The sequence below is a fragment of the Lipophrys pholis genome (genome assembly GCF_963383615.2).
Source record: "Lipophrys pholis genome assembly, chromosome: 16".
Taxonomy (NCBI): domain Eukaryota; kingdom Metazoa; phylum Chordata; class Actinopteri; order Blenniiformes; family Blenniidae; genus Lipophrys; species Lipophrys pholis.
In genome coordinates, this window is record NC_137634.1 from 5,146,265 (window position 1) to 5,165,746 (window position 19,482).

Genomic DNA, 19,482 nt, shown 5'->3' on the forward strand with positions numbered 1-19,482 from the left:
GCGGAACACAGAAAGTGGCAGGTGGGGAGTTTGACTGGGACGGAATTCCTGTGAAATGGTACCGCACGCGTCTTAAGGTGAGCTCAGGAGGACAGAAACCTCCGGTAGAGCAGAAGGGCAAAAGCTCACTTCATCTTGATTTTCAACATGAGAGCGGGTTCTCACAACACTGATCCTTTTGTTTAAAAAAAGAAGCTCGTATGTGTTTAAAATTTTAAAAGTACCAAAATCATGTAAAAATAAAATTGCACAACATGAACAAATGACAAAGTTTCACGGCCTAAGGTTGCAAGATGTGGAACCACATATTTAGTGGAATCTTATGTAATGTGACTTTGTTGATTCCTGATTTTGTACGTAGGTTTCTCAAAGATTGCACGCAGTGTCGTCGTTGTTTTCACAGCTGAAAAATCTCCAAGCACGACTACGTTTTTGATCAACAATTGTCGCCGCCATCAAATACAGTCACCCGGGACAACATGCAGCACAGTGCAGCGGGGATGTTTGTACAGCTGCAGTATAGATTCCTTCAACACGCAGAAGAAGTAGTCCCATCAACCGGAGAGAAAAACGGTTCTCAATTTCAAAATCTCGATTAAATCACAAGTTGTTCAATCTTTTTACACAAAGATCAACCCTCAAAGAGGCACATTTGGTTTCAAAAGTATCGATACGATCGTATATATTTGCACATCACTAATCATTAGAAGAATCGATTAATGTCAAACGCTTACAATACAATGTGAACTGGTGCTATTTGTGAACGATTTCCAACTCTAACCCCAGTAGATTGCAGCTCAGAGGGGCAATAGAATACAAAACAAATTTGATGGTTTTGCAGAAATCCCCTATCTATGAAAAAAAAGAAGTCGCTATAATCACGCTGTGGCTCAAGACTAGACACCCTCTGCTCCTGTGTCTCATTAGCCTAACGCAACATTAGATTCCTAATGAGACTGAGATTTTTTTCACTGTGCAGCTACGGTGAATGTTATCCTTATTAATAGAGCTTTAAGTGCGTGATCCATCTCGAGCGTGTATCAGATGAGTCCGCCCTGCGTGGGCTGCCAGCCACCGTGTAATTGAGAGATCAGGACGCTTGCATGGAAATTACACAAACCCTTCAGTATTTAGCGAAGAATGGCACCTCGTGTATCCGCCGTGTCCAGATGACGAGCTTGTTGCTGTTGTTGTTGCTGCGCTGAGGTGTGAATCTGGCAGAAGACGGGCCTCAGCCGCGAGAGCATCCAATCAGGCAGACAGCAACGAGAGAGAGAGCGAGAGAGAGAGAGAAGAAAGAAACCACGAGCAAAGGTGAGGAACAGACAACAAGAAGCATCGTCTCTCACTCGGTGCAGAGAAAAGGCGGGAGCTAATGGCACTTTCATTTCTACCAGCAATCAGTGTCACAGCTCCAAAACGGAATATTGAATGTTCAAGTGCGTATTATCTCTTTGTGATTTGACATAACTGATGGTGACACTCGGTGCATGTGGCTAAACAACTTCACTTTGCATAATGACTAATTACTGACACTGTTTGCCGGGATGTGACAGTCTTATACGCCCTCGCAATAATAGCTGAAGAGGTTGGTGCCAGCATTAATACAGCAGCCACAGATAACCTTCAGTCCCTGCAGAGGACTCGCAGACAATTAGCTGCGCGCTCCGCTGTCTTATCAGCTCCCTGACAAGTCTGCTCCCACTTTCTTTCCCCCCCATCACACAATTAAATGATTTACTTGTTTTAACTTGAAAGGAAACAGATTTTGTGGCGGGAACAAAAGGAACGACTGTGGAATGGGTGTGTTCGAATAATGAGGCGCCCGGCCCACATCTAACATCGTGGGGAATTTCATTTGTGACGGGAAAGTGCGTTTTCCCCAACACTATTCAGGACGATATCTTCACTTGGTTTAAGCTCATTACAGCTGAACCTGCCTTTACTCGTCGAGGAGGGAGCGTGTGGTGAAATGTGTGGGGAGCGTTACCTGCAGCCACGCGGCCGACCGGGAGATGATGTCCAATACAAACCTGATTATCTGCGGTCGTCGCCTCTGGCTGGAGGAGTCGGACCTTAACAGGATGGCTTAAGCTTTCAGAGTGTGTGCTTGATGGTATAAAAACACACCGAAAACCCTTTTTTTGGAAAATTAATGGTTTTAATACCAGTTTCCACATATTGTTACATCAGGCTGAAAGCACTCTCTTTAAAGATTGGTATTGATTTAACAGTAGCGCAAAAGATTATATGTGATTGTTTACTCATCGTCCGTTTGCACAAACTTAGGGCCAAACTCAATCGTTAGATTGTCTTTAACCCAAAATTCCTGAGTTGAGTTGAAGAAAATTTCAAGGTTGTGTGAAATAGTAAGGTTTTGATGTCACATGTTCATCGTTTTCTTACCTGGAGATCAAAGATCAAGAATGCCGTGAGAAATGTTCTTTATTTGCTTGATCATCCAAACCGTTGCAGAGGATTCTCTGACCAAAGGCCAACGTCATCTCCTCGTCATTTGCTGTGATTTTTCAACTGGATTCCATCGTTTGAGGCGTTTAAGGTCAAGGTTACTTAAGTAGTTTTATCAATATGACAGCTCTGATGGAATTACGTCGACTTTTCAGAAATATCATTAACTGGTTATATTTCAGATGTAACCATATGTCTGTCCAATCACGCCCTCAGACTTCAAAAACATTTTCTGAAAATTAAGTAGATTAAACTTTGCCACCCAAAGGTCACTGTGACTCCACGTATGTGTCCACTTTTCTGTGAAGATAGCATCCCTAAAAATACAGCCAGGAAACCATCAATTACCATCAGTCTATATATTGTATGAATCTCGACGGGACGGAGAACATGACTAAAACTGAAGCCACTTTCAGTCGTATGGTCCATTTCCCACATCAGTGGTGAAAGCCGCCTCGATCAGGGGTAGAGAGAAATGATTAAGTCCATTTGACCTGATTGAGTTGTTTTGATGGTTTGGCGAGCCGGATTGGAGCCTCTTTTGGGCCAGTTTGGTCCACGGGCCTGATGTTTAACCCCCCTGCTGTAAAGCCTACTTTTTCTATGATTGTTCAGTTCTCACATGAGGGAACATTGTCTTTACCAGCGCAGTGGTTGGGGGACAAACTGTGTATTTTTGTTACGTCTTAATGATGTACGAGTGGGAAATCACCCCGTGTCATACCACAGATGCTTCTATGTAATTGAAGTCTGCATTACAATCAATTGTGTCGTTTAGCAACTTCTTTACACCTCACATGTTCCTGTGGTTTTGCCGACGCTCACACAGAAAAGTAGCTCCCGTCTACCGGAATGTCATTTTAAAGTCCCTTTTTTCGAAGAAACATTTCCTCCCCACAGTCTTGTGCAGATGAGCGATTGTTGTCGTGGAATATCAAGTGCTGATTTACTGTATAATAGATTCAGAGATGATGCCTCCTGCTGTCCCGCCACCTGTTCCGTCAGCCAAGAGCCTTGTCGCGGCGCACGCACAGCCACGGCTCGTTTCCAGGCGCACGCCGCTTCGAAATACAAGCACGCGCCTTTTAACCACGACACGGAGCCGCAACTGCGAGGCCCGGGCTGCTTGTGTTCCTCTCAGCGATCAGATGTTAGAAGTCTGTCCGTGTATCTACACTAACAGTGGTGAAAATGCCATGCTCTGTCTTTTTTTTTTTTTTTTTTTTTTTTTGGCTTCTCTGTGAAAAATGAAGCCATTAGGGAGGAGAGAGAGGAGCAGCTCTGTGGAAGCCGAGGCTCGTGGCAAAGTGAAACCCTTCCTCTCCTCCTCTACGATCACCACCGTCCTTATAAGAGCTATTCATTTAGATCAAATCTTTTCACGCGCGCTTCACTTCCACCAGATGCAATTTTGTTCAAGAACATGTCAGTGTCATCGTGTCACGACGGAAGGTTAATTTAAAAACATTGCACTGAATGTACTGTATCATATATACATTTTAAAAAATATAGATTCTCCTCTGTTATGTGTTTCGTTGAGTAAGAAAAAAAAAAATCCACAGTCATTAATAAGTAAATACTTTTTTTCAGACATTTTTCTTACACTAAAATACAAACTAAAACATTTTTGAGATTCGACATTTAAAAATATGGTCAACAGGTGAAAAAAACAAAACATCTGATCTTATTCATTTATCCATCTTCTACACCGCTTCATCCGATCGGGACAAATACAGAGAGATGGACACAGTCACTAATATTCACGTTCACATCTACACTCAAATTAGGACCCGTTTACGTTACAACGCTTCAAGTGAAAACGCATGTCAGACCGTGAGTTGGTGCAGTTTGTTTGTAACGAAACCACACGCATGCAGAGAACAATACACTATAAACATTAACAATGACGAGTGCACGGACAATGGAACGGACAGACATTGAAGTTGGACTTTTATTATGGTGACTGTCAACTATAAAACTATTGGGAGTCATGATGCTCTGGAGGCCGTCATTATTTATTATCAATCTACTCCTAGTCCTCGAAACTCTAAACAACAATTTGCTACGGTCGTGATGCACATGTAGGGTCGCAGCATTTCATTCAGGACGTAACCTTTTAAAAAAGAAGAAAGTAAATCAGGAAAAACTCACAAAGTTGAACTATTTTCATAAAAATTCTGAATCCAGACAATGATAGCTTTTAAGATCTGAGAATTCCTCAACAACTTTTCGGTTACTTTTCCTGCTCTCGTCCCGTCCGTGTCGAGCGTAAAGTCCACAATCTTTTACAGTTTGCAGCTTCACCTTGCCTCAGCAGTGGAGACAGTTCTCCTCGTCACCTGCCTGCAGGCACTGCCGGGCCGTTGACTCATGAAGCAGAAGTTGCCTGCAGCTCCGTCCCCCGGCCGCACATGTCCGCGTGTACTGCAATCGTGTGTGTGTGTGTGTGTGTGTGTGTGTGTGTGTGTGTGTGTGTGTGTGTGTGTGTGTGTGTGTGTGTGTGTGTGTGTGTGTGTGTGTGTGTGTGTGTGTGTGTGTGTGTGTGTGTGTGTGTGTGTGTGTGTGTGTGTGTCTGTGAGGCGAGCTGCTCAGCTCAGGCAGAAACGCTGCAGCCTGTCCAGAGACATTAGCATCAAGTCGTGCACCTTTTCCGGCTCACTGTGGGCGCAGGCACTCTGTGGTACCGACAAAATTCTGAAATGTGTATGTGTGGAAAGATTTGCTATCAGCCGGCAGCTTTGTGCTTGTCAAACCAGAGTCTGGGGAGGACTCCATGCAGCTCTGCGCAGTGAAAATAAAAAGATACTACAGTGTGCGTTCTGTGGAGGATCACTCACTGTGCAGTAACAAATTGTCGACAAACTCCGGACAAATGGCGCCTCTTAAAGAGATCTGACATCAAATCTTTACTATGAAGTGAGAATATGTTTGACTGCCAAACTCCACTGGACTCCACTGCCCTGCTGGCACTTTGTCTCCTCTCTAACCTTCAGTCTCTCCATCATCTGTGTCTGTGCAGACTCCTGTAACCATGTACGATGCGGCGAGGATGCCATCTCCTAAGGACGGTGCGAACGGTGTGGCCCAGCCCGTGGTTCCCGGAGCCGGAGCGGGAACAGCCGCCGGCTCGGGAATGCCGACGCCAACCGCAGCGCTGCAGGCTAAATCCGAAGAGGGCCAGGCCGGTACTGAGGAGGAGGAGGAGGAGGAGCCTAAAGCGGAACCCGTCCTGGTGAAGAAGCCACACCGAGAGATTCTGGACCACGAGAGGAAGAGGAGGGTGGAGCTGAAATGTATGGAGCTGCAGGAGATGATGGAGGAGCAGGGGTAAGTTGATCGCTGGCATTTGAAGAATATGTAATGCATGATCTTATAATAATATCTTACAAAGCATCACTGTAAGCAGAGCCCTTATTGAAGTCAGCCGTACCTTTACTAAACGCAAGAAATGTTGATTTAGGATCCATTTATAACTCGGCAAAGATTCGGCTTTGGAACATTGTGTAAGACTCTCACTGCAATCTGTTCTATGTACATCGTTTCCCTTTAGCTAGAATATATTTAAGGCCTGTATCCACCCCACAGAAAATGATGTTATCAACCTCCCAGCCAAATCTGAATGAAAAAATTTGAAGTTTGAACACTGAGACTGAAATTAGGAACACGAAGTTACTTCCACATGAAATTGAATGATCAAGATGTGCAGAACTATGTATATGTGAAATAGGAACAAGCTGTGTCTTTACGCTATTAACCTGGTGCCACTCACAGAATGTGGCATGCATGCCCCTCATACCCCCCATACCTACAAAAATTTGAAAGCATCCAGAAAGCAGATAAATACAGCTTTAAAGACTTTTTAAGTATGACATATTGTCATATTGTAGAACTGCCAGATATCAAATTATATGTATTGTTATTATTATTATTATTATTATTATTATTATTATTATTATTATTATTATTATTATTATTATTATTATTATTATTGTCAGAAGCATTCACTCTTTTCGCATTTTTGGCAATTCTACAGCCCGTAAAATCAAGTTATTTTAAACCCTGTTGGCACAACAATGTTGTCAAGTGAACACGGAAAGCTGTTGTTGCGTTTTGGGTGTCCGTGCTTGGAGTCATTGAAAATGCTTTTTGAAACTTTACTGGGAAAATCACTTCCAAAGTGAAACTTTTTGAAAACGCTCCGACCCGGTCTCTGTGTAGACGGGTTAAAAGCAACTTTTTGGAAAGTCTGCGACTGCATATTACAAAAGCATCTCTCACTCGTGGCCCCACATGGAAACTACATCTTTTTCAGCATTTCTGCTGTTTCCATGTAAACAGAGTTAGTTTTCAAAACGTGAAATTTTTTTTTATTTGAAACCTTGTCGTGTAAACTAGGTCCTCGTCACATATCATCTATTTTTGTCTGCAGTGGGTTTCACATGGTGTTAACTTTTTTAATTTGATGCACATTTTGTTGTAAACGGGTTAAATGGCAGTTGATAGTTACAGTGGATCACTGCAGAGGAAGCTTTAACTGCTAATGTTCAGCTTTACATTTGCTGACTTCACTCTATTCTTCATCTTACTATTCTGAGAAAATGTAATAAAGGCAAAGGTCTTTTTGTCTATTTTAACTTGTTGTGACTCAGTGTATGAGACTTCTGTTTCAGACCAGCTCAAAATATCTCAACAAGCAAGTGTTTAACAATCGGACTTCTAAATCTGGTCCCACAGATCACTTTTTTTTGTGATATCGTTCCAACTTTTTCTATCATGTAGAATGTATTTAGACATGAATTTATTAAACGCTTGATAAAACTTAACGTTAACAAACTGAAGCAGATTTTAGAATATTTAATGCATCATAGTTACAAAGGTTGCAAAGAAATTCTGATAACCTCAAACTTAATTAACACACTTTTCTAACTGAATATTTTAACCAATAAAAACCAAAATCTTATATGCAACCACGTCACATATTGACTTGTACAAATCGGTACCTCTATTCATTTGAACACGATTCAACAAATGCTCCATCTAACTGACTGAGTTCCACATATTAGATGAAAACAGCTTTTTTATTGGTCTGGAGCATCTGTCAACTCCTGAAATCATTTTACAGGACGGATTACAAAAACAGAGAAAGAGAATTTAGATTTTTGAGGAATGTTTTATTGTTATTGACAAAAAAAAAACCCTCATAAGTCTGTATTTGAATTACTCAACAAAGAGAGTGAATATGTAAAAATGCATTATTTTTCTTTTCCCCCAATGAGAAATGGCTGAAATTGCCTGGCGCCTCATATCTTGCGTCATCTCTTTCGTCCGGATCTGTCTCATCTCTCTCATAGGAACATTTTGGTGCCACAGCCAGCTGCTGTTCTCAACACCAGTAACTGAAGATAGACAAACATGTGGCGGATAAAAGCCACATATTTCCCTCAGGAGCTGCTAGATAAAAAACCCAACTTAATAGAGGGTAAATATCGCCCCAACTTTGGCCAGGTGGGCACTAATACACTTCCAGTTCAGTGATAAGGACGCTCAAAATATGCCAAAATAGCCAATTATGAGTTATGGCCGGTTCACGTGGCCAGAAAAAGTAATTTAAGACAACTTGTCGTCTCACAGTGAATTCACACTGGGAATGAATGCTGCACAATGTGGGTTTTATTGATAAAGTTGCACAATAAAGATAGAGGTACAACAGAGTGGTATTTTGCCCATTTTTGCCACATTCATCAATTCATTTCATATACAGATATAAAGAAGAAGTAAGCAACACAAATATATCAGTCAGGGGCGTCAAACACATTTTATTCAGCCAAATTTCATCGTGAGTGGACGGGACTGTTTAAATGGCGCCATAATAACCTTGAAATTTAAACTTTAAAGTTTGTCTTTGTTGTGGGGCAGAGTACACGTGATGAAAATGTTGATATGTTCGTATTCGCGTTAATAGCAGTAGAATATGTCATAAAAGTAATAATTCATACCCTGCAAATAAATAGGATCGATGATTAAACACAAGTGGAGGGCAGCTTGCGTCGACAGCTGGATCGACTGAAATAGAAGCGGAGCGGTTCGCACAGGTGAAACATTTAAAAAATAATAATAATAGTGTTGCATCTGAATTTAATAGGTGTTTAAATATGATACCAACAGCAGCTGCTGTGAAAATAAGCCAAGAGAAAAAGTTAATCTCAGAGATGTTATTATATGGATGAATACTAAAAAAGAAAAAGCAAAAACATTATAACCTGTTGATCTGATCGTATTACCTGCTGTCAAATATTCTCCATTTGCCTCGAAAATGAACCACTTTGCTATCACAAGAAGTTTCTTTTAACTTTTAAGTTCAATTTGAACTCCCATCAGCCCTTCATCACAGCTGCATTCTGATTTCTTCTGTTGTCTTTTTTTTCCCCAAGTCCTTATACTCACTGCTGCATCTGAAACGCTGATATATGACAGCAGTATTAAAGCTCTGCAATGCAAAGTAATCAGTTTGAGTTTTCAGAATCATAATCATTCATTTGTCTCTCCCACACGGCGCCTCAATGGATGACAGGCTTTGTTCTCCACATTGTCAGTAATTGTTAAAGAAATAAATATATATTTTTTTTAAAACAGAAAACAATAAAACACTTTCATTCCCCCGCTGAACGAATAGATGTCACTCTAAAATACCAACAAAACTCCCAAATAAAGTAGACTCTTTGCACTTCAGTGAGGAAGCAGGTTGACGGGTTCACAGTCGGCGCAAACAGACGTGTGGAATTTGATCTACGAGCTGGACTCACCTCTGACAGACAAAATAATATTGATTTAGCATGTTTACCTCCATGAAGGTGGAATACCAAGCAAGTTTGTCATATCGCAAAAAATACTGGGAGGACTTTATGCAAACAGATGCAATATAGTGCAGGATCTCTGACAGTGAAACTGAGAGTTCGTGGTCTGAGGCGCCGATCATCATCACACTTGCAACGAGTAGATTTATCACTTTTTTTTTCTTCTTTTTTTTTATCACAATCACTTTGTTGCTTTTCGCTGGTGTCACTCCGTACACTAAAAAAAAAAAAGGATTTGAATTCATCTCCACAACCTGTCTGTCTGTCCTATTTACTGAATTGACTCAACTATAAAACAACCAAGTCCCAGGAGAACGCGGTCCGGGAGTCATGTCATTCTGGAGGCAAACAGATTATTCTTATTGTCGATCTAGAAAACGATTTACTATGACTGTGGTTTGCATGCGCAGTAGCGGTGTTTCTGCCGCCGACACGGAGACGTAGAACTATCACAGTTATCTTTTCCCCCATTTATACAGTTTGAAGAAGTTGGAGCGTTTTCAAAAAAGCTCCACCTTCAAAAAGTTGTCTTTTCACTGGTTGTCGTGTAAACGGACACCCAAAACGCAACGTGTGTTGAAAACGTGGCGTAAACAGAGCCTACAGCTTAAAGAACTGTGTAGACTAAAAACCATTACGAAGCTTCCACCTGCCAGCCAACGCAGGTATCTTGACTTATTACTGCAGCACCAATCTGCTGCTGCCTCCCCCCAGGAGCTTCGTGTTTACACGGAAATGTGAACATTTGAATACATCACAATCCATCTACAACTTCGTCTGCATGACACCGGGTGAGATTTCTCAGAAGGAAACCCGCAAACACACAGGAAGCATTAGCTTGATAGACAAGGTCTGAGTTTGATTGAACAACAGGCACAAAACACCCCCGTTTATTCAAATACAGTAAGCAGCTTGAAAAGGCAAACTGCACAGAGCTGAGTGAGGATGTCAAGTGTCATTACCTTTTCCACTGAAACGGCTGTTGTTTATCGTTTCCTCTCTATTCCGTCATTACGGAGCTGGTTGGAGTTGGAGCTTTGGAAGCTTTGACAGCTATGTACCTGTAGGGGTGCCGAGTTCACAGGCTGCACCAGCACATTACGTTCAAAATCTGTTATCTGCCAGAAGTCCTTGCCATCACAGTATTAGAAGAGAGGTGGAGGGAAGAAAGCTCTCGCTAAAGTGCAGAGGGAACATCGCAAGGTTTCGCCTTGAAACAAGACTCCAGACATTCTTAGCGACAGCATATGAAAATTGCATCTGTAGGTGTGATCTGTCAAAACAACAATATTTTTGTTTCATTCTTCTATTACAAAAAAAGGCTCATTCTCATGAGACTATGTGAATTGAAATGCAGTCCAAACGTGGGAGGCTGCTCTGATCTTGAAAATATTTGTTTGTTGGCATGTGAAAGGGTTCAGTAATAGGTGAAGGGTACCTCGGGGAGTATTTGGGCAGAAAGCGGGGTGTTTCCTGCTTGGCCGCCTGCCCCAGTTTACATAATTGGCATCATTCACAATCAGCAGCCTGGCGAAGGATCCTGTCCTTGCCGCCCTTCTACAGGTGGTGCAGATCCTTCACATATATATGCATCAGGGGATTTAACACCATCTAAACTGTCCTCGAGACAAATTTGTGAGTTACTGAGTGAAAGAGAGCATGCTGGGGAGTTTAGCTTTCACAAGTTTGTGGAAAAATAACGTTTTCTCATAACTTTCAGAAGTAAAGAATCTGAACGATGATTTGTAAACCATTGAAAATTACTTTGGTTGAACAGATGGGAGCAACTAATCCTGGTAATCCCTACAGAAATGATCGTGAAATGTAGTTCAGTCGCAATGATTCAGATTTGATTTCAAGCACGTGCAGAGGCATGGTCCTGTGCTTCACTATCCGACAAGTATTTGAGCTGTACTCAAATTTACTCTGATTAAGTCCACATCTGAACCCGTGTGCAGGAAAACAGCCTGGTCAAAGCAGAAATCACTTTCTTATTTTATATTTATGAGCATTGTAGCAACTAATTTGAGTATTTAGTGGCTGGATTTGATCAATATGCCTTCAGATACATTTTACCTTATTTTTTTTATTCCAAAAACAAAGAAATTTGGACTAGTTTAGCTCACAAATTGCTCCCAATAGAGGATGTCGTCTCATCGCCGTCAATAATTGTGTAGGTAAATGTGACTCACATAAAAAAAGAAAGCTTGGGGATGGTTAACGAGATGTCAGGTCCAATTTCATTTGAATTGATGCTTCAGATGTGCTTGAAATTTTTCTTTTAATACCCGTGGAAACAATCATTTATCAATTTTTGGAAGTTGGCTCCCTTGCAAATGAATAAATAAATTCCCTTCCTAGTACAGGGGATGACTGGCTGTGTGCGGCCTACCTACCTGGCTCAGAGGAACGTCACTGGTTTTAATCTCACTGCTGGAGGGTCGCCACTGTTGAATGCCTTCAGACACCGTTCAGGCTGAGTAAGGAAAGACGTTCAGTGTAAATCAAACATGATTTGTTGGAAGGAGCTGTAAAGCTACCCTCTTTTTTTTTTCTTTTTTTCTCACCAACAGTTTCTCTCATAAGATGATTGATGGGGGACATGATGCAGTTTAACATCTGCTCCATCCTCACTGTTATCTGCTTCACTTTCAGCCTGAACATCGCATCCTACAGAAAACTCACTTGTCTTGCTCAAGTTGTGACTGTTGTCCAAACTGTAACTCAAAGAGAAGCCTGCACTCATCCATCAAAAGTTTCCATGAGTGTCTGACAACAAGTCTTGAGTCAGATTCTGTGCTAGATGGAGGAGATATTGAGAAACAATTGCTTTTGTGGCATGAGTAATCTTGAGTGACAGGGAGTGAGATGATCAGACAACCTTTGTTTGCAACTTTTGAGAAGAAGGCAATCAAAAATCAAATAAGTGAGGGATTTAGTGATCAGAAAATATAGATTTTCTCTGAGAAAATGCCCTTTGGGATGAAATAGAAATACGAAAATAGGAAATGGAGTTAAACGGTGCATAAAGACCTTGAACAATAAATAAGGAAATGTGTTCAGGATAATTCCCCCAGTGTCTCTGGATAGATCATCTTCTACTATTGGAGAGCCTGTTCATTTCATTTTCGACTAGAAGAATATGCATATATGAGATGAGCAGCAGAGCTGTGGGAAGTCAAAGTATGTCAAGTATATATGATGGCTAGTATCTATAGCTGTGTTCAAGAGGACACAGACTCTGTGAATAAAAGCCTGATTAGAATGAAAGTCCTTCATTTATGTCGGTCCTGATTCTGAACAGAGTCCATGTGCACACCCGCCCCCATCATGTCTTCCTAGTTTGAGTGAAGTTTTTCTGAGTACATTATTACGTAATGTCCTCATGTGATGCTTCACACACACCGTTTTAAGTAAAATGGGAGTGGCAAAGCATGAAAGGTCAACCCATAAGACAAAAGAGTTCTCATACATTTTATTGACTTTACTCAATCATAGGATGAGAAAGTTTCCTTGGTGTTCAATTAGTCAAACTTTATAAATCTCATACTCCTTGTGTCAAACAGCTGGAGGACAGACAGATGGTCAAAGCGACCCTGCACTGACCATCTGAGCAGAAGTAACAATTGGTTCAAAGATATAAGTACAGAGACCTGAAATCACTCCATCTTAGGTACAACACGGTATTTTTACTGTGTTACATCCCACCTCCAACACTTGAACTCTGCAGCGCTCCCGTTTATCTCTGAATAACTGCTGTCAGAGGGGTCGCCATGGAGACAGCCAGCGAAGGACACACACACACCGACTCAGCGTAGTTTTTCTCATTAACACGACATCCAGCACCAAGTCAGGAAGAGCCACGGTAACGGCTGAGACTGCAGCCAGCAGAAACCCACAATCTCTGGTGGATTTGCACACATGGACACACACACACACTGCTGCTACTCGTGGGCAAAGACCCGCCTCGCCGAGACCGTAATTAACGACGAGCTCCGTGATCCCGTGTTGGTGTGGAGAAAACTCACGTCCCCACTGATACCTCCTGACATTTTGCTCGCTTCACATTTGTCATTTGCAGAAAAAGCTGGTTAATCTGAGGGAATGGCCGATTTAATTGAATCAAAAGCAATCTGATTCATTTTGGTGGTTTAAGTCGAGATACAAGAGGTGATGTGTACGCTTGAATACCAGAATATAAGACCCTTATTTCCCGCTGTTAGAGTGGGAGTGTTTTGATAAGGTGGGGCAGGATTAGAGGCCCCTTTCCCCTCGCTCATTTTTGTCCCTCTTTGCTTGAGTGTGACTGCTCTTGTCAGGCTGTGTAGCCTCATTAAAGCTGCGGGATAATGGCAGAGCTACAGCAGATTGATGTCACTGAACAGGAGCTGCTGGTAGACTCTGACCAAAAAAAAAAGAGAGAGAGAGGGAGAGAGAGCGAGAGAGAGAGGGAGAGAGAGCGAGAGCAAGCGAGGGGCTTCACTCTTGCCATCTGTCAAGGTCCACTCATGTCCTGGCCTGGAGTGGATGTCGTTCGTGGTTTGAGAGCGATGTAAAAGAGCCATGATGTCTGGTGGAACAGTGCGGCGGCGGCGGCAGCCAGCAGCTTGGCTAATGATGACAGAATATGAGAAGAGCCGACATGTGCCGAGTGGCTCTGCTCGCTCATCCTAGGGCCCGGACTCGCCTGGCAGACACATGAAGAATGGCGGACCGCTCGGCCGGAGTGTTAAAGCTGGAGACGGACTCAACTCGACCTGTTAAGCTACACTGAGAGGAGAGGAGAGGGGAGGGGAGGGGGGGTCCTATTTTCCACCCCTGCCTCTCCCATTTTTAATGTGCCTCTCTCAGCAAGCGAGCACGTGTGCTTGTGTGCAGGATTAAGGGGATAGAGTGGGGGATGAAACGCAGGGGCAGCGAGCGAGCGCGGTGCCAGGCATTAGACACAATTAAAGATGGAGGCTGGAGTCTGTTTTCATTGTTGTGGATGGAAGCCAAGACCCTCGGCCGTGGCGTCGCCTCCCGACTGTCGGTCCTGACTCGGGACGTGGGGGAGGATAAGCCTGGGAGTGGGTGCCAGCCGTCGTCTCTAACCCTGCCAGTATGGGAGTCGACCCCCCCCCCCCCCCCCCCCCCCCCCCATTGCACTCTGCCCTCAGGCTGTGGTCTAGCCATGCCCCTCTCCAGAGATAAGAGCAAGATAAATGGTGATGGCCTCACTGTGGGAGGCAATTAGACCGGTTCAGCGATTAAAGGAGTCTGTTCGTTCTGCCACCCAAGGCCTTGTAGCATTTCCTCCCCCCACATTCATTGGTGCATTGCGTGCTCCCACACTGCAGGGAGCATAGCCATTTTATGTATATTAGATTGTCTGGGGGGGCGTTACATACATCAGACCCTTTAGACATCACATCCGTGTGGAGGAGCATGAGGCATGATGTGTCAGAGGGGCTCTAAGAGGATACGGTGCATGACTGCAGCACTATCAACACAGTTTTATCCCCCCTGCAAAAACATCTTCATAAATTGAATGTTTCTATATTCCTATCCAACTTTGGACTTCTTACAACAAATCAGCTAACCAACAGATTCACATCTCAAGGGCGGCGCTGCCTTCAAGGGTCCGGGCTGCGTTTCAGGGGTGTTTTTCCTCGTTAATTAGGCCATAATGATTGTGCATAGTTTGAGCTCCCGTGGTGTCTGAGGCTTTTCTTTCTAGCTATTTAATGAGTTCTTTACACAGAGCCTTCACTCAGGCTCCACTGCAGGCTACTCAGGTCTGCCCTTAAACACACACCGGAGAAACAGACCCTTCAAAAATATGTTAAAAAAGAATAACCAATGAGCTTTTGCTTGTAACAAGTGCAGTTGTTTTTTTAGTTTTTTGTCAAGGTTTCTTGAAATCAAAAATGACTCTTGGATTTGTCGAGATTGAAATGCAATGGGAAGATAATGGGTGAAGAAATTAGTTCAATTTAAACAGTCACAAACATTTTTAGAAGTGATTTCATAACCGTAACCCTCATGATAATTTAAAAGAAGCCAAAATAACAATAATAAATGTCATTATTTTCCACACGCAGTTTTCCACTGGCCTTAAACATCACTTGAAGCCAAAAAGTGACTGTGATATGTGACTGCGTTAACAAGTTGTGCACAGGCCCATGTAGTTCTTTTCCAGAGGACAAATCCACGGTGTCCTTGTGTGTTAGATTTAATTTTTCTCAAAGGCAAAACAGCCAAACATTTTTCATTTGAAGTAAATCCACACAGTTTGCTGCAAGATACACAGGCAACCAATCCGATTTACTCTCATAAATCCTCCAAGTTTATTGTTTGAAATGCGATCATCCGACTGTTCGCTGCTTAAATCAAGATGCAAGAGTGATGTGGGAATGTTGCTTGGAAGGTTTGATTGTTTGATATATTACGGTTTGCTGCAAAATTGTAAGTCAGTTGTGACTTTTAATTTCGAGAAACTTAAAACAGAAATCACCCATAGATACAGTCCATATTTTCGGAGCAGAGAGACGTGTCAGTTTTCTTCACAGTCTCCTTGAAACACTCAAAATGTTTATATTTTATAAAACCACTTATCAAGAATGTTAAATCATATGAAACAATGCATGCTATGTAAAAGAATGAGTTGCCCCTAAATACATAAAAAAAATAAATGGTTGGCCAAATCTGGATTTTCACCTGTTTTGGCACCTGTGTTTGCACATTTACACACACATGCAGGTTGGCTTCTGAACTGGAACGGGAAGCTTTTGTTTGTCCGCAGCAAGGTGTGCCGCCTCCCCTATGCATGCACACAACTGGTCACCGCCACTGTTAAGAGCCTATTAAATAATAAGCACAAGATATTAGTCTTTGTGCTTCACCAAGCACAAACAAAAGGTGTGCACGGGTGTATTGCAAAATGAATTTTCTGTTGTTTGGGAGTCAAGTAGAGAGGTCTGGCCTGGTGCAAGCGAGTAAGACACAATGGGGCTAAATTTGCAAATTGCATGCGGGTAAGTGCACACAATGGAATGGGTTTTCCAGGCAGAGGAGTGAATTGAGACAGAAAGAGAAGAGGTTTCTTACCGCCGCATCTCGGTGTTGCTTTAGTAACATCTGCAGTGACACTTTTTGATTTGCAAGAGATGTGCGTGGCCTGAACCTTATTAAGAGAGCTGCTCTCAGAGCCTTTGAGGGTTAGAGCACAGAGCTGTCACTGCTCCGATGATTTTTTTTTTTTCCTGCGAGCCGAGGCCTGCGTCATAAGACGATAAGCTGCTATCCAAGAGGACTGAAAATTGGAGGAGAATGATCTCGGGAAGACTGACCCATTTTATATATTGTCACTGCAGGGCTCCAAAACCAATATATAAGGTCCGTACCAGACAAAACACTTTCAAATCCTGTTGTTACAGCAGGTCTTTGAGAACATGAGCGATCACAAATGGCAGATCGTGCTGCTCCAGCCATTGATCTGCTTACACAAAGGTGGAGGTGAAGAGAGCAGATATATAAAGTGCTGCCCTTTCTCTTCGGGCTATCTAGTTATCTGTTACCTAACTAGAAAATCTATGACTGTAGAATGAATCAATTGAAAATCCTCTCCACTCGAGATGAAAAACCATTCCACTGCAGATCTCGGTGGGTTGTTCTAATTCTGCCCCGTGGAATAGAAATGTGGGGGCGTTCGGGTTTCGGCTTACCTGGTTCCCCTCCGCCGTTCAATCTTTTGAACTACCAGCATCGCTTTCACTCAGCGCTCTCGGGTACAGGATTGATGGCTGCAGAGTTTCCAAGGTGTGCAGCAGCACCCGGGGACGACTTGTGGAGAGGAAAAGCTGCTCCGACATTAAGCACAAAGACATCAGCAGCAGTCAGGATGAGCGCTCACACGCCCCACACATCGGCGGTCCTCATCAAATCGATGCCCATCAGTGTAAGGACGGTCTCGGGGCCACAACTATTCATTTTCCAGGATGGCGAGTTAATAGAGGGGGGATGTGTGTGTGCTCTGAGCTTTCTAATTACTCCAATCAGCTTCTTTAATTGTGGTAATTTTTCATGGCCTGGGTTGCGGAGGAGGCCCCCGCTCTGATCGATTCCTCCCCCCATCTGTCTTCACCCAAATCTCTGGGATTTTTGCATGATGTCGGCAATCAGCCTGGGCTAAATGGGCTTCATTTGGCTCCACTTAACTGGCTTGTGAACAATCCCACCTTAAACTTGTATGAATACACACGCACAAATACACACATATGCTCAGTTGAACATTAATTTCGAATCAGCGCGAGCTACCCAGTCTTGCTGGGAGTGACCGCTCCAATCAGCCGCCTTCCCAGCAGCATGTCAGGCCAGAACAGATGGCGTGTTAGGCAGAAGGCTGCTACCTTTACAGAAGTGCTAATTAAATGTGCGGATGAGAGATGTGTTGTTTCTGCGTCCAAATAGCTTCTGACAAACACCCAATATGTGTCCATTTGAGCGCATTGATTCTGAGCCCGCTATGGATTTTTTTCTTCCTTCCAACTTCTCTTCGCAACGCAGAAATTTGCTGTTGGTGAAAGAGGAAGTTCTTTCCTTTCCTCAGATGCTGCACGGGGATTCTCGCTGCTATGGCTTCTGAAACCTCGGGCTTTTTGTTAAAGCAGCACCACTGCTGGCCACGCAGCTTTTGACTTTGGTTTGAGAGCTCGACCGATCAAACGCAACTTGCGGCTCTCGCTGTGAAGCCATGCTGAGCTTCAGAATCGAGCAGTTCAGTGGGAAGGCAGAGAGAAAGAGGCGAGTTGGTGATTGTGGGGGGTCCGCTTCATTACGTCTGACCTCTCCTTGCCTCCTTTAGACCGAGGGTATCAGCAGTGCTGGCACTTGTGCCGTCACGAGCTCAGTGTAAAGTAGCCGAGGCCTCGTTTGGCTCAAATCCATCACGCAGCCGACAGTGTGCATCGTATCTTTGATCCTCAGTGAAGACAACCCAGGTGTCAGAACTGTCGGACAGCAGCTAAAGTGTGGGGATGGCTCGTGCACCACAACTGAAAAGCCATGAATATAAAGTGCACGATGCAGCCTCCATTGTGCTGAGTTGACAGCTGCAGGGCTGATTGCCGTTCAGCAAGACTCGATGGCGCTGTCACACCGACCGGCTTCTTCTTGTTTTTCTCTGCTGGGCCTTCTTCCAGTGGTTTCTGCTCTCCATCACACTTCTCCTAATCTCTTTCTGCGCTCCGTCAATGCCGTGATAGCAGCCGACTCGGAAAGCACGATAGGGCCCCAATATTTAATCTGAGGAAAAGCAAACACCCTCAGACTAATGTTATTTCCACGCTGAAATGACTCATTGCTTACTTTACAATCCTGCATATGAGAAGAAGAAGAGATACAAGAGTTTGAGTCGTGGACTGTCTGCCTGGATATTAGATATCTGGTCGTGGCAGCTTAGATTTTAGATGTTATCATGAGAAACAGAACCACACATGTTTGTGGTCTGCAGTCATTTTTTTTATGTCAAAGCTCACTAAGCTTCTCAACCACATCAACATTGACTTGCCATGCATGAACCATACAAGGACAACAATGCTATGCAGTGATGTTTTATGAATCGTAAAATACAGTTTCCTGAAGACATGTAAAGTACCTGCACTTGTGTTTGTTTTCATGAGGGGAAAGGTTGTGCCTTTTAGGGCCATCACACAGTATTTCTGGCTCATATCACAGTCAGGGTAGCTGGTTTGGTTTGGTACACACTGGTGTATGTGGATCACACTCACTCTAACAATTCAACAGGATCCACCTAAAAACGGCAGACGTGAAAACACCTTGACTTTAACTCTTTAAATAATGCTGGACTACTCCTTTATAAATGTAGCTACACTCAGTGATACACTGTGTGTTTCCCAGTTCCATTAATTGCAAGCGGAGCTCGTACTTTATAAAGAAAGTATAAAAAATATCTTCATAAGAGAGCATCTCCAAAGTTTTATCCTTTTCATTTGACTGTGAAAGCAGGACATTCCCACTTTCTTGAGACGTAATTAGTGACTTCCCATTGGAGCCCAGTCTGAGATGTGTTATTCTTCAGACATTACATTTTATCATTAATGACATTGGCTTCCAGTCAGTCTAACTGTGAGCTCCGGGGTCTCTCTCTCTCTCTCTC

The 19,482-nt window shown here is 43.2% G+C and overlaps 1 protein-coding gene across 1 annotated transcript in view; it reads left to right on the forward strand.

Moving 5' to 3' along the window:
- Nucleotides 1–19,482, forward strand: part of srrm3 (serine/arginine repetitive matrix 3) — a 93,539-nt gene that overhangs the window by 42,115 nt on the left and 31,942 nt on the right. The window contains exon 2 of the mRNA XM_080483963.1: nucleotides 5,489–5,796. Within this exon, the coding sequence (XP_080340089.1) occupies nucleotides 5,501–5,796 (296 nt within the window). The 5' untranslated portion in view covers nucleotides 5,489–5,500. The remainder of the gene's footprint in view (nucleotides 1–5,488; nucleotides 5,797–19,482) is intronic.